General features: G+C 45.7%; 1 protein-coding gene across 4 annotated transcripts in view; it reads right to left on the bottom strand.

Annotated features, from left to right (window-relative positions):
• Positions 1 to 24,763, bottom strand: part of tafa5a (TAFA chemokine like family member 5a) — a 535,310-nt gene that overhangs the window by 332,223 nt on the left and 178,324 nt on the right. For all 4 annotated transcript variants that reach the window (XR_005462300.1, XM_038811413.1, XM_038811414.1 and 1 more), the window contains exon 2: positions 1,702 to 1,851. Coding sequence is in view for 3 of the 4 variants with exons in the window: in XM_038811413.1 (XP_038667341.1) it covers positions 1,702 to 1,851 (150 nt within the window). In the remaining variant the exon portion in view is untranslated. The remainder of the gene's footprint in view (positions 1 to 1,701; positions 1,852 to 24,763) is intronic.

Genomic DNA, 24,763 nt, shown 5'->3' with positions numbered 1-24,763 from the left:
ATCCACAAGTTCCTGATGCCATGTATGCACCAGCAGCTGCCAGCCAAATCAGAACTAGCTACGACCAGCAGTTAGACACAGGGGTCCCTCCTGCCATCACTAAAGGCACCATTCATCCATCCACCAGAAAAATCCATCCGCCAGGAGGTATTCACAACTAACAGTGAACCAGCCAAACGCAGTAAGCGATGAACAGCAGAAGCCACTGTGTAGCCAGGCAGGAGGCAACCACCAGATGTCACCAATCCAGAACTAGCAACCTGCAACCCAAAACAGGCAGCCACCAGGAATCAGTCTGCAGCCAGTAACTTGGACCGTACCCATTACCTACATCAAGGCAGCCACCAGCCCAGCGCCACCTGTCATTTAGTTGTGAGAGCAGTGGGGGAAGGGAGAGGGGGAGGTCAGAATTTGATCCAGGAGGCGAGTTGCCAGAATCAAGATGGAGGAGCACAGAGAGTCAGTGGCGGGTAGGCAGAGATTCTACAATCTAGTGCTGGGGCAGAGGTGTAATGGGGTGGTGTGGCCAGGTCGAGTTCAAGAAGCCCCCCCCCACCCATCCCCCCCACCCATCCCCCCCCCACCCATCCATTCCCCCCCCCCCCCCCCCCCCCCCCCCCCCCCGCAAACCCCTCCAGAATCTGCAATTGGAGATGCAGTAGCTTAGGTACAGTCAGCTGATTCCACTGTTCCTGAGTTAATGTGGAAGTGGGACATTGGGGGTTCTCATGCTCCCATGAAATTTTCCGGTTAACTCTTAGAACAAAGTTGAAGGCATGCGCTGGGTCAAAAGGTCTCCTTCTGTGCTTCGGACATTCCGATTTGTACAGAATGGTCAAGCCACACAGCTGCAGTAATGCTACAGCCCGTTTTTGCAGTGAACTCTCAGACACAGCCAAGGAAATGAATGAAGCAAAGATATGCTACGGGCTACATCAGCCTGTAAACATGCTAATTTCTACCACATAACTATGATTACACCCTGTGTGGGACCTCCGGTAAATAAAATGTTAAGTGTTATCTATCTGTTAACTTGATCACATGAAATATCGAACAATATCTCCGTGGTGATTTATTGCAGCATTATTGATATTTCCACACATCCCAACTCCTTTCCAATGATCTCCATTAACGCTATTCAAAATTCAGCAAAGTAACTTCTGAGCTTCCATGCTGATTGCAAAACAAGTGCACCAATAAATGTATTTCTTGAAAGAAAAATAACTGGATAAAATATTAAGTAAAGAAATCCTAACAGAGTCAGTGTGTTTCCCTTAGATTCCATGACCGATCAAGAGCATGCCTTACAAAGAATTCCAATCAACCGGTCATGGAATGTGATTTTATGTCTTCTAATATTCAACAAGCCAGAGTGGTGGCTGCAGCTGTGCAAGAGACAGCTCTCCAGCTGCTAAGGTGCCCCCAGTTCTTCCCACTGTAAAGCTACAATTGTGATCAGCTGTCACATCCCATCTCAGTTAGAAAATGGCAACAGATTCACATTACAATTGATTCAACTCATCTTTCCCACACAAATCACTGTAAAGCCCGATCGATCACAATGGAAATGATTGCCATATAGAAGTGTGAAGAGTTTGGAGTATCAAGTACCATCCTGTAAACTTTGGTTGCTCATTAGGTCGACAAAGGAATCAGGGCAAATCCAAACTAAAGCTTAAAATCTATAGATTAGACTCTTACCGTCCACACAGGCTGGTTTTGCTCTCGTTGTGCCAGCAATCTGTCCCTTTTTACATGCACACCTCGCAGTTTGTCTGGCTATAGTCCTTCGCGGTTGACTGCTATCTTTGTCCAGGGTGACTATCTCACAAGTACCCGCAGCAAGTTGACCTGGAAATAAATACATTCACTTGGGGTTAATGGGTGAGCTGTATCAAAATAATCAACAGCATCACATGCAAATCCAAGGAAAAATAGCTTATCAGAAATATATTCAACATGGCATCCATATACAATGTGTAATTGGTCTCCCTATGCCAAATATCCCAAAACACCAACACAATGTTATCCTCTTCATCAAACACAAAGGAGAAAAGAGCCTGAGCATTGACTACTCCTTGTGAGTCATATTTCTCTGCAATTAACGTTGCAGAATATAGAAATGGAAGAGTTTTATCCAGCACATTTAATAAACTTTGCTTTGGTTAATTTGGGCATATATAAACATCTGATAATGCAAAGTTTACACAATTAACAACAGACACCACAAGTAAATGAATGTTCCTTACACTGGATTGGCGTTTGTTATCAAAAAACGTTGTTAGGGTCTGGGACAAGCTGCTTGAAAAGGGGGAAGAAGCTGATTCTACAGATAATGTTAAAATGCAGATGGACATATACTTGAAAATGAAAACATGTAGGTAGTGGGCAAAAAGCAGGGTCTGTGAAACTAAGCATGTCTGCTCTAAGGAGGCCTGTTTCTGTGATCCTGTCCAATCCTGTACAGAGAATCCCCAATTCTGCTTTTGCACCATCATCTCCGGAAGTAACATCAGGATCTTTCTTGCTGAGCTGCATGTTGCCAGTTAGTAGCTTCATCTCCAGACATGTGGTCAGCTTCCAAATAATCAATAACATCCAGTTTTACCTTTCCACCACCTCTCTTTGATGCCAGATTGCTTTTCCAACATTTAGTCTTGGATGAGCCACAGTTATCGACAAATGGGAAGACCCAAGCCATTACCTTTGACTCCACTATACACTCGGTACCTTGTCCCCCACTCCAGCTCTCTTCATAGCTACTGCATCTGGCTGAACCACAGCATGTGCAATCTTAGCATCCTAAGCACCCTTGAACTAAGCTTCCAACACCATATCCATGGCACAAACCATCCAATTCCACATTTGCAACTTCTACCCCTCCCTCAATTAATCCTACTACACCTTGTGTTGGCTGATTTCCATTGATCCCCAATCCACTATTCCCTCAAAATTTTCATCCTTCAATTTAAAGCTGTTTGTGGTATTAACCCTCCTTTTCTCCATAACCACCACCAGGCAAAATTCCCCACTCTGCCACAAATGTGCTATTCATGTGATACTTGTGCATCACCCCACCTTCCGTCCTACTATCGGTAGGTGTGCTTTCAATTGTCTTGGTACATGTTCTGGAAATGCTTCTTGAAATGTTTTTATCTCCCAAAGCTCTCTCTTCTCAGACTCTCCATAAACCCAACTCTTAGAGCAGGGGATAAACAGCATGGACGCTGAAAAAAGAAAATTGAAATAAAAGCATTTTTGAATCAGCTCTCCTCCTCTCTCAAGAGCTGATCAGGGTCACGGTAATACCATGTATGGGGACATGAGCAGTTCCCCAGGGTCCCCCATAGATTATGTGACAGACACCACAGAAGTCTTACATCGGTTTTCAGGATTCAGTCCTGTGGGAAGGACACAATCTCTGTCCAGTTGCTCATGGAACCTTTGGGCCCCAACAGATATTGATTGGCAATATTCTAAAACTTTGCCTTTTCAACAAGGGTTTTATATTGGTCTCAATTGACATATTATTTAGGTTCAATCTTCAACGTTTGGGGATTAACATATTGATGATGGCTATTATAAATCAATAGACTCAATTTAATCTGCAATAATTAAGCCTGAATAACAAACCTGCTTTCTCACCCACGTATGCCTCAAAACATGATTAATTGCTTAAAATTTTTAACATTGCAATAACAGTTCATCACAAACAAAACTCGTACACTAATCCATTAATTAAGCAACTGATTTAGAGTGATGCATGAAGTGCAAATATGTTTGAAATATACCACGGACAAAACTTGCATTCCATGCCCAATATAATTTGTTTAGAAACTGAGCTCCACATTAGGGGGCAAAGAATGCTCATTTTCAGAAAATGACATGAGCCTTTAATTACCAAGCCTGCTGGATGCTGTTTAGAATTTGCCACAGATGTTACAACATTTTAAGAGAAAAAGAAATGTGTGTAATTTTAAATGCAGCTGACTCCATTACCGCATGGTCCTGCTGGAGCAATTGCAGAACTCTCGGTGGTAACATTATTTAAATTACAACTATTACTTATACAGAGCTTATCAATAGCAAGGGTGTATGTTATGAATAGATATTGCGTATACAAATTTAACAATCTAAGAGATGAATGAAAGACCTGAGGGCGGAACGATGGCACAGTGGTTAGCATTGCTGCCTCACAGCTCTGGGGTCCCGGGTTCAATTCCGGCCTTGGGCGACTGTCTGTGTGGAGTTTGCACTTTCTCCCCTTGTCTGCGTGGGTTTCCTCCGGGTGCTCCGGTTTCCTCCCCCAGTCCAAAGATATGCAAGTTAGGTGGATTGGCCATGCTAAATTGCCCCTTAGTGTCCAAAAAAAAGGCTAAGTTAGGTTACAGGGATAGAGTGGAGGCGTGGGCTTAAGTGGGGTACTCTTTCCAAGAGCCGGTGCAGACTCAATGGGCTGAATGGCTTCCTTCTGCTCTGTAAATTATATGATTCGATGATCTGCTTAATGCCTTATCATCATCCTTTGAAACATCTCATAGTCCTTCAGATACAGTGAATCATAATGCAATCATTACCTTTATGACACCAAGAAAGATGACCATTTTGAAGGATCCCTTATTGTTATGTCATCAAACAAAGGTGGGGAGGGGAATTTACAAAGGTAGGAGGGTGAGACAATGAGGATGGATCTTTGAAAGGACTGGTACAGAAGGGATAATGGTCTCCCTCCATGATGTATCATTCTATGATTCAATTAAATATTGGCCCCTGATCTATAATATCCACTTGAAGCACTGGAACAGACAGATGGTTTAACGTTCCAGCTGAACAATGGCATGTGTGACAAAGCAACACACCCACTGTACTACATTGAAGTACCAAACTAGAATAAACATAAATGCTGGAGTGAAATTAGGATAGATTCATAGGGTGAGAAGGTATTTAATTGGGTGGAAGAGTGGTGGCTTCAGACCCTGCCAACTTCCTACCACCCACATTGTCACCCCCACCACCACCGATCATCACGTGGGCAATTAATGCTGGTATTAACCCTGGTGTGTTTGCGTGCGGGGTCTCAGGGGTACTACGTCATGGAAAGATACTCAGTGCTTGATCGAGGGAGGTGCACTGAGAAACCCCACCATCTCCTTATTGCCAACACCCCCTAACCTCACCCTCCCCAGTGACCCCACCCAGTGAACCAGTTATGTTTAATATTTATCTGAATGAGCAGACTGAACTTCAATTCATTGTTTTATTTATTTTGTTATGGAAGCAGGGACAGCGCAAATTTCCCTCAGTGCTGGATTAGACATTTCACCTAAAACAAGAGCTCAGGCACTGGTGTGAGGTGTAAATTCACAACCTTTTGAACCTTACACAACACTGAGCCAAATGTTTAAATCATTTTCCCCTCTCTAAAATTAAAAGATAATAGCACAAAAGGATGAAACTTTTCTTTCCCATTCTGTACCATGCATGTCTGAGCCACATACGGTGTTGGCCAGATGTGAACTCAAAGTTCCACTACATTACCATGTCAATGTACCTCAGCAACTTACTGCCCCAGTGTGACTGTTCCATTTATCACACTTTCTGGCCTTTTGGCCTCTAAGCCAATGGAATGCCAATTAGTGGAGGCTTTGAGGGCAGTTTATGCTGTGGGCTCATGACCATTGGGATCTCGGTTGTTGACTTCCCAATGTCATTTCTTTTCAAAGCTCAGGCAGTCATTCAAGAGAGGAAATCTTTATTTTATGTCTCCAGGCTGCATTTAGACCCAAATCCCAGGGGCGAAAATCTTGCTTCTTTTGCGCTATCCAGTTCCACTGCACATCCCAAATTCACAGGTGGTAACCAGGTCCCAATGTTTTATTTCAACATAATATGGCAATAAAATGGTTCATTGATAATGGGACCAGAGCTAAATTGTCAGTGGGAACAACTAACTTGGATTTATTTACTGCCTTCCATAGACTACTTCACAGCCAATGACTAACTTAGCGAGTGCAGTCACTGTTGTCATGTCGGCAAACACAACAGTCAAACTGCACAAAGCAAAGACTCTCAGACAGCAATGAAGCAAATGAGTAGATAATCTGTTTTTAAGTACTACTAATATGAATTCTTAGGGTGAGTGGGAGAACGAAGATGCTGAGCAGGACATGAGTTACTCATAATCCTTTTTAAATATCACTAGAAATTCTTTTATTTGCAGTAAAATTGCGTAGATGGTGGAACACTTTTAATTTCTGTAAGTTATGAGGCAAATCCGGTGAGGTAAGATGTGTTATAATGAATCCAAACAAACAGTAGGAACACAATAATCTTGCTGAATCATTTGTAAAGATAATTATACACTTGATTAGATTAAATTTGCAATGTTCCCTGATGCTGCCATCCAGTACATATATCTCTGTTACCTTGGGACTCGATATCCTACTTCCTCCAGACCTGCCTTTGAAAATATAAATTTGGAGCTTATGTTAATGTCATTTGTGGGCTATTTGCTGTCCATTTGATAAGTGGTATCACTGAGTTACCATGTACAGAGCCATTGAATCCTGCAAATGGTCAGTCATTTTTTTATAAAGTAGTGAAGTGGACCTCATATTTTATCTGCCTGCAGTGTTTCTGGTGAAAGGCGTCACACCTTTTTATGACAAAAGTATAATTGAGTTGTGCCTTTGAGATTGCGCAGGTCTTAAAAGCTCAGCATTGATATTTTATAAATGCTCGTTTTTTAATCTCTGTGTAAGTAATAAAAAAGCGATGAGGCATACAGATTTTGCTGTACCTGAATAGAACTGATAATGCAAAAGGATTATTCATAGTCTTGCTTTGTCTTTTCCCCCAACTCTTAATCAGCCAAGTGGAGCCATTATGTAACAGGATGTTAAAGAAAATAAAGATGAAATAGGAAACTAACATGCAATGTGACATTGTAAACGGTACGTCAGTGTTCCCGAGCACAGCCTTTCACTGATCGATGCCTTTTGAATTTCAAAGTCACTACAGAGATGAGCGTGAAGCTACGAATATTGTTATTTAAGAACGAAAGCGTCATGCGACCATGTACGCATATCATTGCTGAAATTAAGTATGGAATTATCCAAGTCATTTTCCAAAGCTGGCAGTGGAGTAAAATACAACCATCTCATATTTGAACTGCCATTCAGAACCACTAGTTATGCTAACTGGTACAATGCAAGCTGCAACAGTAGTAACCAGCTTCTGTTTGCATCCCAGAGAGCATCATTTGCCTGGTCACAAAGCTCTATATAGGTTCCTGAAGCCTGCATTCTGTGGAATAAAAAAAAAATCATAGTTTAATACTGATAAGCTGTTGCCTGTCTTGAGCACAAGAATGGACTCCAGAGCTGTGAGCAAGAAGTCTAGACTGACAGTCCAGTGCAGAACTAAGGGAGTTCTGCACTGTCAGAGGCAGTTTTTCCAGATGAGATGAAAACCAAATCTGCCCTGTCAGGTGAATATAAACGATCCCAATGGCACTATTTTGAATAAGAGAAAGGGACTTCTCCCAGCTAACCTGACCAATATGCCTCAACCGTAAACAACAACTTTATCTCGTGTCCCTAATACAGTAAAATACCACAGAATAGAACCATAGAATTCCTACAATGCAGAAAGAGGACATTCGACCCATCGAGTCTGCACCAACCCTCTGAAAGGCCCTACCTAGGCCCACTTCCCCGCAATCCCATAACCGCACCTAAACTGCACATCTTTGGACATTAAGGAGCAAGTTAGCATGGCCAATCCACCTAACCTGCACATCTTTGGATGGTGGGATGAAACCTGAGCAGCCGGAAGAAACCCATGGAGAAACAAGCAGAAAGTGCACACTCTGCACAGTTATCCGCGACCAGAATTGAACCTGGGTCCCTGGCACTGTGAGGCAGCAGTGTTTAGCCGTGGTGCCACCGTGCAACCCCCACCCACTTCACAGGAGATTTTGTGGACAAAATCTGATGCTAAGTTACATAAAAGGTATTAAGAGTGGTGGACAAATGTTAGTTTAGGCTTTAGGAAGCATCTTAAAGAAGAGAGAGAGAATTTGGATCCAAGATGTAGTGGACAATTTAGAGGTTAACAGACTGAGGGTAAAACTGCTAGCACTCAGTCAGAGGAACACACCTTCATCTGGCTTGTGTTACATTGTCCCATTCAGACTTAAACTCATTAATGGAAATAAACAGGATACCTCTGTTCAGCTGGGGTAATTGACTCAGAATCCATTGTCCTCCAGGGCATTCTGGTCTGACCAACCATTAGCCCATTGCAGAGTCTGATGACCTCTTTTGCCCCTAAATTGGAGTTTAGTGGCATATTCATAGCATGGCCCTATTCTTTTTTTGTAAATGGAGTTGGGCAATCAAAGGCCCAGATAGCATTGATGAGTTCAAGTCTGGACACGATTGGACAGAACCACCTTTGTGGGGCTGGGCAGAGCTTAGAGAGATAAAAGAATTCTGTTTGAACCAGGTGGGGGCAGAAGGATTTTGAAAGCCACCGGGAGAGGTCGTGAAAAACTGCCAGGGAGACAGGCTTTCGGAAAGGGGTCTGACTGAGCTGCACTAACAGCATGAAAATGTTCTGTAAATACAAGTAATATTTTTGTCTGCCTGAATAAGTAGAGTTGAGAGCTGTATTTCATTTCATGTGCTGCTTAATGGGAAATCATGTGTTAGTGCTAAGAGATACATGTAATCTGTTCTTGTTTGAAGTTTAAAAGTTTAAACATTGTTTTTCTTTTGTTTTAATAACATTTTGTTTGTAAAAATAACCAAGCCCTATTTCTTATGCAATCACTCCTGGAGCGAGTGGATCTTTCCGCACAGTCTAAAAAGGTACAAAAACTGTTGCGGTTCTGGTCCAGCATCTTAGCTACTGTTGTGCCCTATTCATTCCCCCTTCTCACTTCCATCTGCAATCAACCTCCTCCCTTGACCTCCCAAAATCCCCAGTGGGAACGTAGCCAGGTGCTTCACTGACTGGAGGCTGAATCTGTCAAACAAGCTAATTTCAGGCAGGGAACCGTTTGGTCACATAATTAACATGCTGTGGAGTTAAAGTTATTTAATCTTCTTTTTATGTAATACATCCCATTATTCTAACAATTTCACAACAACCATTTTGCCTTAACTGGAAAGACTGATTATTTATAATGTTTCCACATAACACCATTTTTGGGGGATATTATATACACACCTAATAAAACTCAAATTATTTGAAACAGTGAAGGAGAATACACACCAAGGCAAAGGAACATATTTAAGTGTTTTGTTTGGCAGTTCACCTCACATCTGCGAGACACGAAAGCACATTAGTCTTCAGCTCCTGGCTGCGAAGTTCGCTGGAAATTAATTACTTCTGGAAACACAAACGTGCACCAAAAGGACTGTTGTGAAAATTGTAGCATTTGTGTGAAAACACTGAACAAAGTTCCCACCAGTCTTTTCAATATTTTTATTTAAATATATTTTAAATATGCAAATACATTTTATGGACGAAATATTGAATCTAAAATTCTTCCTGTTGTTTAAACAACTTTGTTGAGTTAACATAAACATGTCATGACTAACACCGTCATGCATCTTGTTCTTCATAAAGCAAGATGATTTGTAGCTTTCTACAGCACTAGGGAGTTCAAGGTTAAAATTATAATAAAGAATAAAGAAAATTACAGCACAGGAACAGACCGTTCATCCCACCAAGCCTGCACCGACTATGCCTGCCCGTCTAAACTAAAATGCCCTACCCTTCTGGGGACCATATCCCTCTATTCCCATCCTATTTGAGAAGACGCGCCTTAAAAGTCACTATCGTATCTGCTTCCACTACCTCTCCTAGCAGCGAGTTCCAGGCTCCCATCACCCTCTGTGTAAGCAATTTGCTTCATACATCTCCTTTAAACGTTGCCCCTCACACCTTAAACCTACGCCCCCTAGTAACTGACTCTTCCGCCCTGGGAAAAAGCTTCTGACTATCCACTCTGTCCATGCCCCTCATAATATTGTACAAAGAACAAAGAACAATATAGCACAGGCACAGGCCCTTCTGCCCTCCAAGCCTGTACTGGTCATGATAACCTTGGCCAAAACCCTCAGCACTGTCTTGTGCCGTATCCCTCTATACCCATCCTATCCAGGTATTTGTCAAGATGTCTTTTGAATGCCATAAATGTATCTGTTTGCACCACCTCCCCTGGCAACGCAATCCAGGAACTCACCGCCCTCTGTTTTTAAAAAAAACCTGCCTCACACATCTCCTCTAAACTTTGCCTCATGGACCTTAAAGCTACGCCCCCTTGTGAGTGACACCTCCACCCTGGGAAAGAATATCTGCCCATCCACACTATTTATGCCCCTCATAATCTTGTAGACTCCCATCAGGTTGCCCCTTAACCTCCGTCGTTCCAGTCAGGACAAACCAGGTTTCCCAAACCTGTCCTCATAGCTTATTCCCTCCATACCAGGCAACATCTGATAAATCTTTTCTGTACCCTCTACAAAGCCTCCAAATCCTTTTGGTAGTGTGGTGACCAGAATTGAAAATGATATTCCAAGTGCAGCCTATCTAAGATTCTATTAAGCTGCAACAAGACTTGCCAATTTTTAAATTCAATGCCCCAGCCGATGAAAGGAAAGCATGCCGTATGCCTTCTCGATGACCTTCTCCACTTGCATTGCCACTTTCAGTGACCTGTGTACCTGTACACCCAGATCCCTCTGCCTATCAATGCTCTTAAGTGTTCTGCCATTTACTGTATATTTCCCATCTGTATTAGACCTTCCAAAATGCATTACCTCACATTTGTCCGGATTAAACTCCATTTGACATCTTTCTGTCCAAGTCTCCAACCAATCTATCTCCTGCTGTATCCTCTGACGGTCCTCATTGCTATCTGCAATCCCACCAACCTTTGTGTCGTCCGCAAACTTACTAATCAGACCAGTTACATTTTCTTCCAAATCATTTATATATGTTACAAACAACAAAGGTCCCAGCACTGATCCCTGAGGAGTGCCACTAGTCCTCCATTCAGAAAAGCATCCTTCCACTGCTACCCTCTGCCTTCTATGACTGAGCCAGTTTTGTATCCATCTTGCTAGCTCACCTCTGATCCCGTGCAACTTCACCTTCTGTACCAGTCTGCCATGAGGGTCCTTCGTGAGAAGTCTTACAACATTAAAAGAGTACTTTGCTTCAGTATTCACCAAAGGACTTGGTGGGTGAATAGTGTGGGGAAGGATGTGTGGATAGTTTGCGTCAAGTTGAGATCAAAACGGAGGAGATATTGGAGGTCTTGAAAAACATTAAGGTAGACAAGTCTCCAGGGCCTGATGGGATATACCCCAGAAAACTGAAAGCGGCAAGGGAGGAAATTGCTGGAACCTTGAGAGAAATCTTTGTATTCTCACTGGCTATAGGGGAGGTCCCAGAAGTTGGAGAACAGCCAATGTTGTTCCTTTGTTGAAGAAGGGTAGCAAGGATAATCCAGGTAATTACAGGCCGGTGAGCCTTACATCAGTGGAAGGGAAATTATTGGAGAGGATCCTTTGAGACAGGATTTACTCCCACTTCGAAATGCGAGAGGCAACATGGTTTTGTGAAGGAAGGCCGTGTCCTACTAACTTGATCAAGTTTGTCAAGGATGTAACAATGATGACTGATAAGGGTAGGGAAGTGGATGTTGTCTACATGCCCTTCAGTAAGGCCTGTGACAAGGCTCCTCATGATGTGGAGATGCCGGTGTTGGACTGGGGTGAGCACAGTAAGAAGTCTTACAACACCAGGTTAAAGTCCAAAAGGTTTGCTTCGAATCACTAGCTTTCTGAGCACCGCTCCTTCCTCAGTTGATTCACCTGAGGAAGGAGCAGTGCTCCGAAAGCTAGTGATTCGAAACAAACCTGTTGGACTTTAACCTGTTCTCCAACTTCTGGGACCTCCCCTATAGCCAGTGAGAATACAAAGATTTCTCTCAAGGTTCCAGCAATTTCCTCCCTTGCCGCTTTCAGTTTTCTGGGGTATATCCCATCAGGCCCTGGGGACTTGTCTACCTTAATGTTTTTCAAGACCCCCAATATCTCCTCCGTTTTGATCTCAACTTGACGCAAACTATCTACTCATCCTTTCCCACACTATTCACCCACCAAATCCTTTGGTGAATACTGACGCAAGGTACACATTTAATACCTTGTCTATTTCCTTGGTTCCATGCATAGATTCTCTCCCCTGTCCTTGAGTGGACCAATCCTGTCCCCAGCTACTCTCTTGCTCTTTATACATGTATAAAAAGCCTTGGGATTTTCCTTAATAATGCTGGCCAATTACTTTTTGTGACCCCTTTTAGACCTCCTGTCTCCTTGCTTAAGTTTCTACTTTCCTGGATTCCACACTAGCTTTGTGTGTTCCCAGCCTCCTAGCCTTGATAAATGCTTCCTTTTTCTTTCTGACTAGGCTCACAATATTTCTCGTCATCCAAAGTTTCTGAAACTTGCCAAACTGGTCTTGAATTCCAATCAACCTACACTTGAAAGCCTCCACATGCCAGATATTGATTTGCCCTCAAACATCTGCTCCCCAGTTTACATTCTTCAGTTCATGCCTAATATTATTGTAATTAGCCTTCCCTCAATTTAGCACCCTCACCTGAGGACTGGACTTATCTTTATCCATCAGTACCTTAAAGCTTACTGAATTGTGGTCACTGTTCCCGAACTGCTACCCCACTGAAACATCAACTGCCTTGCCGGGCTCATTTCTCAATACGAGGTCCAGTATGGCCTCATCCCTAGTTGGACTATCTACATATTGATTCAAGAAGCCCTCCTGGATGCTTCTTACAAACACTGCCCCATCCACGCCCCTAGCACTAAGTGAGTCCCAGTCAATATAGGGGAAGTTAAAATCACCCACCACAACAACTCTGTTACCGTTACATCTTGCCAAAATCTGTCTACATATCTGTTGATCTGTATCCCACTGGCTGTTGGGAAGCCTGTACTAAACCCCCAACATTGTGGCTGCGCCCTTCTTATTCCTGAGCTCCAGCCATATTGCCTCGCAGTATGAGCCCTCCGAGATGTCCTCCCGCAGTACAGCAGTACTCCTGAACCAGTAGTACAACTCCCCCACCCCTTTTACATTACCCTTATTAAGCTGCCAATCCTGTCCTTCCTTAACCAAGTCTCTGATATGGAAACAAAATCATAGTGCCAAGTACTAATCCAAGCTCTAAATTCATTTGCCTTACCTGTTACACTTCTCACATTGAAACACTTACACTTCAGTTCACCAGACCCTCTTTGACTAACAACCACACCCTGCCTGCTCTTTCTCTGAGTCTTATTGGCCCTACACTCTAATTCTCCTTCAGTTAATTCACCTTTGCTTTGGTTCCCACCCCTCTGCCAAACTAGTTTAAATCCACCCGTGTGACACTAGCAAACCTCCCGGCCAGAATATTTATACCCCTCCAGTTTAGATGCAACCTGTCCTTCTTGTGCAGGTCCCACCAGCCCCAGAAGAGATCCCAGCAGTCCAGGTATCTGAAACCCTTCCTCTTACACCAGCTGTACAGCCACGGGTTGAGCTGTACTACCTTCCTATTTCTAACCTCACTGGCATGTGGCACAGGAAGTAATCCTAAAATTACAACCTTAGAGGTCCTGCTTTTTAACTTACAACCTAACTCCCTGAACTGCTGCTGCAGGACCTCGTCACTCTTCCTACCTATGTTATTAGTACCAATATGTACCAGAACCTCAGGCTGTTCACCCTCTCCCTTCAGAATGCTTTCTGCCAGAGACATCCTGGACCCCCCTGCCACCAGAAAGGCAACAGACCATCATGGAGTTTCTTTCCTGTCCACAGAAGTGCCTATCTGTACCCCTAACTACAGAGTCCCCTATAACTATTGCTCTAGTGCTCTTTGTTGCTCCCTGCTTTACAACAGAGCCAGCCATGGTGCTACTACTCTGGCTGCTGCTTCTGTTATCGCCTGATATGCAATCCACCCCCCCCCCCCCCCCCCAACAGTAGACAAAACAGTATACTTGTTAGAGAGGGGAACAACCACAGGGGATTCCTGTACTGACTGCCCCTTCTAGCGATCACCCATCTATCTGTCTGCACGTTGGGTGTCACCACATCACTAATACTTACTAAAACTATGACGCTTTCTGCCACCTTCATGCTCTGAAGTGCATTCAATTGCTGCTCCAACCTGTCCATGCGATCTGTGAGGAGCTACAATTGGGTGCACTTCCTGAAAATGTAGTCGTCGGAGACATTGGAAGCATCACGGATCTCCCACATCTCAAAAGTGCAGCACTTAACCCTGCCGACTGACATTTCTATCACCAATTAAATTATTATCGCTGCAGATACCTGAGGTAGGTCTTAATATCACTTACCTTCCTAGGATGCTCTCTGGATCTCTCCCTGCAGATTAACAGCTACAAAGTAAGAAGAAAGAAAACAAAACAAAAAGAGGAAAAGCACCTTTTCCCACTCTGCACCAAATTACCACACTGCTCTCAATCACCAACTTTCAATCCCACTCTTGCTGCCTCACTAAGGCTGTCTCTTACTTCACGTCCGCAAAGCTTAATGTCTCATACTGAATACTTTTTCATATTATTTAGTGTCTTTTATAACCAAGATTGAAGTAGGGCTTGAAGGCTTATTTGAAGGTCTTCTCACCTTCTATACCTATTGAAAGATTAGTTTTACTGATGTCTCAAGAGCCAAGACCCTGAAATTAGCCACAGTGCGCAAACAATATATCAATATCAAGCATATCAAACTACTTTATCCTTTATAAAAATTCAGAGGGAAAAAGAAAGAGGGGGGGGGCGGATGGAACATGCAGTTCCAAGGCAATTGGGGCTTTAAACTTATTGTGTTTATTTCTATCACTATTTTAAGCGCATCTATGCTTTTCATCTAAATATAGACATTATTATGAGTCGAATTATTATAGATTCATGTAGTAAAATTAATTTCTGCGAATGAATGTCGCAACTTGAAATTACACAAATTTACACAAATTACACAAAATTACAATCCCAGCTGATGCTACTGCTGGATGGCAAATCCCAGAGCAGAACCCCGACACAATAGATTGTAACCTTTATTTTTTGTTCAGGGACATGGATCATCAGAGTTGCAAGACTGCCAATTGACATTTAGCAAAAAAAAAGTAAAACCTTGATTGAACAAGGATTAACGAGAATACACTACTCCTTCACCCCACTATATATTTATAGATGTACACAGATCTGCAAGAATAATAAAAGTTACAAAATATATCTTGCACTCTAATATTCTCAGTAAGTAAACACTCCATGTAAACCAAAAGGTCAACTGTCGTCAGACCTCCACTCCCTCTGAAACCAAGTGACAGGTGCTGCCCAAAACAACTTCTTTGGATTTCTCTTCAAATCCCCCCAAATGCTTACCACACTTTGAGCCAACTGGTCTCATTGAAACTCTGGCCGCGATTCTCCGACCGCGGGACAGAGTGTCCGCGCCGTCGTAAAAGCCGTCGAGTTTCACGACGGTGCGAAACGGCCACGGGCACTAGAGATTCTGGTCCCCACAGGGGCAAGCACAGCACTGGAGCGGTTCACGCCACTCCAGCCTCACTTCCTGGCGTGCACTGGGGGCGGTGCCAACACACGCATGCACAGTGGCAACACGACAACCCACGCATGCACAGTGGCGACACGACAACCCACGCATGCACAGTGGCGACACGCCAACCCACGCAGGCGCGGTGGCTTTGCGGAATGTGCCGGCCCCGACGCAACATGGTGCGGGGGTTCTGGGGCCGGACATGCAACAAAGTAGGCCCAGGTAAAAAGAGGCCAGCCCGCCGATCGGTGGGCCCCAATCGCGGGCGAGGCCCCATCGGACGCCCCCCCCCCCCCCCGGAGACGGAGCCCCCCACCCACAGGCTGTCCCCCAACCCTTAGTGCAGAGTACACCAGCAGCGGCCAGGTGTGGACGGTGATGGCGGGAGTCTGCTTTTTCCGCACACCCGCTTAGCCCATCCGGGCCGGAGAATTGGCAGCCCGGCCTCGTGCAGCGGCCCACAACCAGCGCAGTGCCAAACGCGCCGGCACAAATGGTGCCGATTCTCCGCACCTCGGAGAATCGCGCGCCGGCGTCGGGGTAGCGTGGCGCGTTTGCGGCGATTCTCCGGCCCGGCACGGGGCTGGAAGAATCGCGCCCCCCTATATCTAATGCAAATACAAATGAAGATTATTTTAAACCACCACTGTTTCTTGACAAACTGCAGGTGAACATCCATTAATTCACTATGGGCGGGACTCTCCCAACAGGAGTCTAAGTGCTGACGCCGGAGTATTCAGACCTCAGTGGGACTCTTCCTAACAATATGAATAACCTTATTAGAGTTCTGGTATTATAGGAAATCTTTCCTTCACTCTTCACCATTGATGGTCATGCTTTCAGCTATCGTGGTCTAAGCTCTAGAGTTTCCTCCCTAAACCTATTTGCCTTTCTACCCTTCTCTTTAAAATCGTTCTTTCATACTTTGATCATAATTTTGTCACCATCTCAATATAGCTCAGTGTCCAATTTTCCTGGTAGTATTTGGAATGTTTTCCTATGTTAAAGACGCAATAAAAATTCAAGTTGTTCTTGTTGAAAAATATTAAACCATTCTAAGGGTTAATATTGAATAGATCTATCGGTTAATGACCATACTTGGAAAAATAAGTGACATTGGACATCTATGTAGTACTGCTGAAAAATGCCTCTGGATACAAACTGATATGATATTGTTTTCATCTAATGGTAAAAACAAATGATGTTTTCATCAAGAAAGTGCATTTGATGCAATGAAAAATGGCCCACAGTTATTATAAAAGGAATAGCATGTCTAAGACTGTGGGTGATGTTTTGACCTCATGAAATTAGAGTGGTTTACAAATATCCAAAGAGTTCTTTTTGGAACATTTGAAAACGATCTGCCAGTGGAAACAAAGGGACACTCTTACTGTGTCACAAAAAAGTCAGAATCTATTAAAGAAGAGATATTTTAATTTAATGTCCTACACATTAATCTTTGCAGATGCAAACATCACTATCACCATCCCTGGATATATCCCATCCCACAAGCAGACAGGCTCAGTAGTGGCAGTAGCACAGTGGTATACAATCAGGATGGAGTTGCCCTGCGAGTCCTCAACATCACCTGTGGTCCTTATGAAGTCTCATGGCTTCAGGTTAAACATGGGCAAGGAACCTTCTGCTGATTACCACGTCCCATCCACCATCAGCTGATGAATCTGTACTCTTCCTTGCTGAACACCACTTGGATGAAGCAAAACTAAGGTTGGCAGGGGCACTGAAAGTATTATGGGTGAGTGACTTCAATGTCCATCACCAAGAGTGCCTCGGTAACACCACTACAAACCGAGCTGGTCAAGTCCTAAAGGACATAACTGCTAGACGAGGTCTGCGACAGGTGGTGAGGGAACCTACAAGAGGTAAATCATACTAAACTTCATCCTCAGCAACTTGCCTGCCACAGATGCATCTGTCCATGACAGTATTGGTAGGATTGACCACCGCACAATCCTTGTGGAAACAATGTCCCGTCTTTACATTGAGGATATCCTCAATTGTGTTGTGTGGCACTACCAGCATGCTAAATGATTCAGAACAGATCTAGCAACTCAAGACTGGGCATCCAAAAGGCAATTTGAGGCTTTAGCAGCAGCAGGATTGTACTCAACCACAATCTGCAACCTCATGGTCTGTGATATCCCCCACTCTACCATTATCACAATGCTAGGGGATCAACCCTGATTCAATAAAGGGCATGCCAGAAAGAAACATACCGAAACATAGGGTGTCAATCTGGTGAAGCTAAAACACAAGACTACTCGCATGCCAAAAAAAAATGCAGCAAGTGATAGACTGAGCAAAACGATCCCACACCAACAGATCAAATCTAAGCTCTGAAGTCCTGTCACATCCAGTCATGAATGGTGGTGGACAATTAAACAACGCGCTGGAGGAGGCGGCTTCACCAACATGCCCATCCTCAATGCTGGAGGAGCCCAGCACATTTGTGCAACAGGCAAAGCTGAAGAATTCACAATAATCTTCAGCCAGAAGTGCCGAGTGGATGATCCATTTCGGTTTCTTCCAGAGGTCCCCAGCATCACAGATGCCAACTTTCAGCCAATTTGATTGACCGCATGTGATATCAAGAAACAGCTGAAGGCACTTGATACTGCAAAGACTATAGGCCCTGAAAATTTTCCAGCAACAGTCCTGAAGACTAGTTCTCCAGAGCTTGTCTCTCTCCTAGCCAGGCTGTTTCAGCACAACTACAACACTGGCTTCTACCTGGCAATGTGGAAAATGGCCCAAGTATCTCCTGTCCACAAAAAGCAGGGCAAATACAACCCGGCCAATTACTGCCCTATCAGTCTACTCTCAATGATCAGTTCGGTGATAGAAGGGGTCATCAACTGTGTTATCAAGCAACACTTACTTAGCAATAACCATCTCACTGATGCTCAGTTTGGGTTCCGCCTGGGTCACTCAGTTCCTGACCTCATTACAGCCTTCATTAAAACATGGTAACCCTAGTCTAAAAGGTTTAGAGGGAACAGAATTCTTAAAATGCATCCAGGAGAACTTTCCAAGCCAGTACTTGGAAGTTCCTATAAGAGAGGGGGCAGTCCTGAACTTAATTTTAGATAAAGAAGCCGGGCAAGTGGTTGAAGTATCAGTGGGGGAACATTTTGCAGGCGTTGATCATAACTCTCTTTAGATTCAAGATTGTTATGGAAAAGGACAAGGATAGGCTAATCAATGTTCTAAACTGGGGAAAGACCAATTCTAATAAGATTAGATATGATTTGGCCAGAGTGGACTGGGAGCAGACACCTTTAGGTAAATTTATGACAGGACAGTAGGACACATTCTTGAAGGAAATAGATAGAATGCAGGGCCAACATGTTTCAGTCAAGAAAAAGGGTGGGTCCAACAAATCCAGTGAATCCTGGGTATTGAGGGATATACAGGATTGGAAAAGAAGAGAAAGGGAGTCTATCATTCTGAGTAATGATATCTCAAGGATATTATATATGAGGCAGAAGAAGGATTCTCGAATGCTTAATGCACCAGAAGAAACGTTGATGATGTTTAGCAGTTCCCACACAAAATATGCCATCCTTTCTTCTGTCTTTTAAAGAAAACTCAATGCTTTGTATCTCCTGCTGAATAGTGTGTTACCATCCAAACCTAAAAATGACTGGTGCCAAAATTAGCAGAAAAATACTTATTGCCTTCCAATAACATTCGTCAGCTACTTTAACAGAGCCATTAACCTATTTAAAATAAATAGTATAACATTAAAATAGCAGATGTCACATTAAGTGTTTGACTTTTAACGGTGCCAACTGCAGTTTCTAAGCACCGAATGTTGACAAGCAACAGCTGGGAGAACCAATTGAATCTTCTGTTGCACTGCTGCAATATGTTTGCTTGGAGATAGAAATAAGTCCTCTCTCATAGTTATTACAGATGTCATGTGGCACGTCCCTGCCTCTCAGTCAGAAGCTCCAGCTTCGTGTCCCACTCCAGGACTTGATCAACATGGATTCATGTCATGGCCACACAGGTTGATTCAACGCCATGAAAAACCTTCCAACGTTCCTATAGCAGACTGTAAGAGCAGGAGAGACTCCTGGTCAGTCTTGCTTTATGTGGACTGGTGCCCCTCAAACTCTAATCTCCGGCTTCAGGGTAGCAACCTGTTCCAGGAAAAACAAAGCATCAGGATATCGACATAAGCATGAGCTATGTCTGTCCTGTGCCTCTCTAAGCATGGGAGGTCTTCTAAATCTAAGTCATATCCATTGTGTGTTTGGTTGTCTCCTAACGCAGCAACAATCACCATACAATAATTCTGGAAATATTACCTGTCAAATTTTACAGGAGGGAATAGTCGCAAGCAGGGGCCTCAGGGGGTGAGATCACTGAGTTAGATGTAGACATCCCAGGAAGGATAAGAACAGCTTTGAGGAAAGTAGCAGCAGCTCGTCTGAAGAGTTTGACAGCACAATGATGGCACCATTGGTTGTGAGAAAATGCACAGAAGGATATCTATTATATCTGCTCTCATTAAGGTCAATTCTACCTGAAACCTAGCAAACTAAATATATAGGGCCACATGTAACTTAATATGTTCTGTGCATGAATGTAGAGAAATGGAAGGAAGTAACATTCTCAGATTTCAGAGGATATTGTTAAATATACAGCTAATTCTATTTTATTTTAAGTAATTTCCAGTGCTATTTAAATGGAGTTTGGGGACTTAACCACTCCTTTGCTATCCCAATCTAAATAGATGGAATTTTAAAGTGCAGATGGGAAGGACGCCCACTCCAATCTGGTGTTAGGCATTAGCAGAGTGAGATCAAAGAGACTTATTCAATGGTTATTGTCGATTTTAAATTAGACCATTTGGTATCTCTAATCAGGGGGAATCAGGGTAATTTTAATTTCTCCACTACAACAATTTCTTACATTAGAAATAAACCTCACAAATAAAATGTAAAAGGGACGGGAACTGTTTAAAACCAAAAAGACTTTTACACACACGTGGGGCTGGATTCTCCCCTACCCGGCGGGGCGAGGGGTCCCGGCGGGATGGAGTGGCGTGAACCACTCCGGTGTCGGGCCGCCCCAAAGGTGCGGAATCCTCCGCACCTTTAGGGGCCAAGCCCTCACCTTTAGGGGCTAGGCCCGTGCAGGAGTGGCCGCCAGGCGGCGGGAAAGGCATTTGGCGCCACGTCAGCCGGGGCCGTAGGGACTCCTCCGGCCGGCGGAAGTCCGCGCATGCGCTGACGTCATCCCCATGCATACGCAGGAGGGGGGGGGGGGTCACCTTCACTTCGGCCATCGCGGAGGTTGATGTCCGACGAGGAAGGAAAAGATGCCCCCACGGCACAGGCCCGCCCGCGGATCGGTGGGCCCCAATCGCGGGCCAGGCCACCGTGGGGGCACCCCCCGGGGCCAAATCGCCCCGCGCCGCCCTCAGGACCCCGGAGCCCTCCCGCGCCGCCAGTCCCGCCGGTTAGGGAGGTGGTTTGATTCACGCCGGGGGGGGACAGCATTACAGCAGCGGGACTTTGGCCCATCGCGGGCCGGAGATTCGCCGGGGGGGGGGGGGGGGGGGGGGGGGCACCGACCAGCCCGGTGTGATTCCCGGCCCCGCTGAATCTCCGGTGCCGGAGACTTCGGGAGATGGCGGGGGCGGGATTCATGCCGGCCCCTGGCAATTCTCCGACCCAGCTGGGGGTCGGAGAATCCAGCCCGTGGTCTAGAAACTGGAGAAGCATTTCTCATATCTCATACAGTTCTTTAAAATGATATTTAAATGCCTGGTAGAAATTGACCACATCAGGAAACCTGCACGATCTCACTTGTGATTTTGTTATGCATAAATGGTTCACCTGATTTCTGGAATATTTATCATTTTTCCTTCCGATATATTCTTTGATGAGCTGAATTTGCGTCATGCACAAAACAGAAATGGTAATTTCCTTTGTAAATTACACCACTGGTTCATATTTAAGTCATTTTTTCATTTTACTGTTCCCAGTTCCTCCTGAATAGAGCATAGAATATACAGTGTAGAAGGAGGCCATTCGGCCCATCGAGTCTGCACCGACACACTTAAGCCCTCACTTCCACCCTATCCCCGTAACCCAATAACCCCTCCTAACCTTTTGGGTCACTAAGGGCAATTTACCATGGCCAATCCACCTATCCTGTACGTCTTTGGACTGTGGGAGGAAACCGGAGGTCCCGGAGGAAACCCACACAGACACGGGGAGAACATGCAGACTCCGCACAGACAGTGGCCCAGCAGGGAATCGAACCTGGGACCCTGGCGCTATGAAGCCACAGTGCTATCCAATTGTGCTGCCCTGAATAAATGACAAAGATGTGAACCACAGTTCAGCTGATATCTCTCCTGCCACTGAAACAGAAGGTTGTGCATTTAAATCCCACTCCAAAGACATGACACAAGAATCAAATCTAACCCCCTGTGCAGTTCTGTGCGAGTGCTGCACTACTGGTAGTGTCATTTTACGGATAAGACGTTAAATTCAGGCTCCATCTGTCTCCACAGGAGGACATAAAAGATCCCACGGCACTGTATCAAAGAAAAGGAGGGGTGTTATGCCCGACGTTCTGGCCAATAAAACAGGGGGTGGAATTCTCCGACCCCCCCGCAGGATCGGGAAATTGCCCGGGGCCGACGTAAATCCCGCCCCCACCATGGCCGGAATTCTCCACCACCCGGGAATCGGCGGGATCGGGAATCACACCCCGCCGATCAGCGTGCCCCCCGCGGCGATTCTCCGGCCTGCGATGGGCCAAAGTCCCATCGCTGACAGGCCTCTCCCGCCGACGTGGTGCCAGCGGGATTGGTAGCGCGAGCGGGCCCCCGGGGTCCTGGGGGTGGCGCGGGGCGATCGGACCCCAGGGTGGCCTGGCCCACGATCGGGGCCCACCGATCGGCGGGCGGGTCTGTGTCATGGGAGCACTCCTTTTCTTCCGCCGCCGCGACGGCCGCCACCATGGCGGAGGCGGAAGAGACACCCTACCGCACATGCGCCGGTGAAGTCAGCGCCCGCTGACGCACCGGCACATGTGCGGACCGGCGAAAGCCTTTTGGCCAGCCCCGACTCCTGGCGGCGTAGCGCCAAAGGCTGTTGGCGCCGGTTGTGGCGCCAGTCGGCGTAGCGGAAACCACTCCGGCGCGGGCCTAGCCCCTAAAGGCACAGAGGCCCGACGCCGGAGTGGTTGGCGCCGCTCCGCTACGCCAGGACCCCCCGCCCCACTGGGTAGGGGAGAATCCCGGCCAGGTTCTCCGGTCATTATTACTTTCCTGTTTGTGGGAGATTGCTGTGTGTAAATTGGCTGTCGTATTTCCTTCATTACGAAAGTGAATATACTTCAAATATACCTCATTGGTTATAAAGCACTTTGGAACATTCTGTAGCCATGAGGGGTGCTATATGAATGAAAATCTTTTTTAACCATGCCTTTGGTTGAAAGGGCATACTCTCAGCATATCTTTAATGTGTGTAACTGTGTGTATGTAATTGTGTGTGTGTATGTGTAATTCTGCATGTGACTGTGTGTGTCAGTGGATAACTGTGTGTCCGTGTGTATTTGGGTGTCTGTGTTTGTCTGTGTTTGTATCTGTGTAATTATGTGTGTCTGTGTGTGTGTGTGTAGTTGTGTGTCTCTGTAATTGTGTGTCTGTATAATTGCGTGTGTGTTTACGTGTGTATGTGTGTAAATGTGACTGTGTGTGCATGCAACAGTGTTTATCGGGGGCAATTAATGCTAAAAATGCTAATCAATAAGGGAGCAGAAGTTGAATGATGGTCAAATAACAGGAGCAAGATGCAGATGATGAAAATGATCCGTGGTTGTGGGCGGGTGGGGTGGTGGGGGAGGTGGAGAGGCTAAAAAAACTAAAGGGCAGGGTGTTAAAAGGTTAAGCACCTGAGGGGAGGTGAATATAGTTGAAGGAAGGGGAAGGCTTGAGAAATATTGAACAATGTTAAAGGAATACCTTTATCCCACGAGGAGTTTAGGGAAAAGGTTATATGTTGAAAATACTCTGGATTGCTTCGCTGTCTTTCGGCTAAGATCAAGTGTAGTATCTGCTCTGCCTTTTGACTCAGATCTGGGGCGAAATTCTCTGACCCCCAGCAGGGTCGGAGAATCGCCTGGGGGCGCCTAAAATCCCGCCCCCGCCGTGGCAGAGATTCTCCGCCATCCGGGAAGTGGCGGCGGCGGAATCTCGCCACTCCGATCGGAGAGGCCCCTGCAGCGATTCTCCGGCCTTGATGGGCCGAAGTCCCGCCGCTGGGAGGCCTCGCCTGCCGCTGAGGTTTAAACCACCTCTGGAACGGTGGGCTCAGTGGCGCGAGCAGGCCCCCGGGGTCCTGGGGGGGCGGGGGGGGGGCGATCGACCCCGGGGGGTGCCCCCACGGTGGCCTGGCCCGCGATCGGGGCCCCCTGCTCAGACTCTGGGCCAGTGCCCTGGGTGCACTATTTTCTTCCGCGTCCACCACGGCCTCCGCCATGGCGGAGGCGGAAGAGAACCCCACATCGCGCATGCACCGGCAGTGACGTCAGCGGCCAGCTGCCGCTGACGTCACTGCCGGCGCATGCGCCGACCGGCGAAAGCCTTTCGGCCAGCCCCGCTGCCGGGGGCGCCGGTTTTTTGCGCCGGTCTTCTGGTGGCAACTGCTCCGGCGCGGGGCGTGACCCCTGAGTGGTTGGCGCCACTCCCCTACTCCGGAACCCTCCGTCACGCCGGGTAGGGGAGAATGCCGCCCCTGGTATGTCTCTCTTGTGGGGACCTTGAATTGGATTCAATTTGAATTTGAATTGGTTTTTGGAACAGGCAAGGAGTTGGATTAGGGCAGGGGTGGGCAAACTTTTCCGTGCAAGGGCCACATTCAGAAATTCACAATTCACAAAGGGCCGCATAGTATATTAAGTAAAATAATTACTTCACCCGGTTATGATTCTGGGCGCCTCATATAGAACATAGAACAGTACAGCACAGAACAGGCCCTTCGGCCCTCGACGTTGTGCCGAGCAATGATCACCCTACTCAAGTCAACGTATCCACCCTATACCAGTAAGT

This window comes from Scyliorhinus canicula, chromosome 11 (genome assembly GCF_902713615.1).
Source record: "Scyliorhinus canicula chromosome 11, sScyCan1.1, whole genome shotgun sequence".
Taxonomy (NCBI): Eukaryota; Metazoa; Chordata; class Chondrichthyes; order Carcharhiniformes; family Scyliorhinidae; genus Scyliorhinus; species Scyliorhinus canicula.
This window is presented reverse-complemented; position numbering and strand designations above follow the sequence as displayed.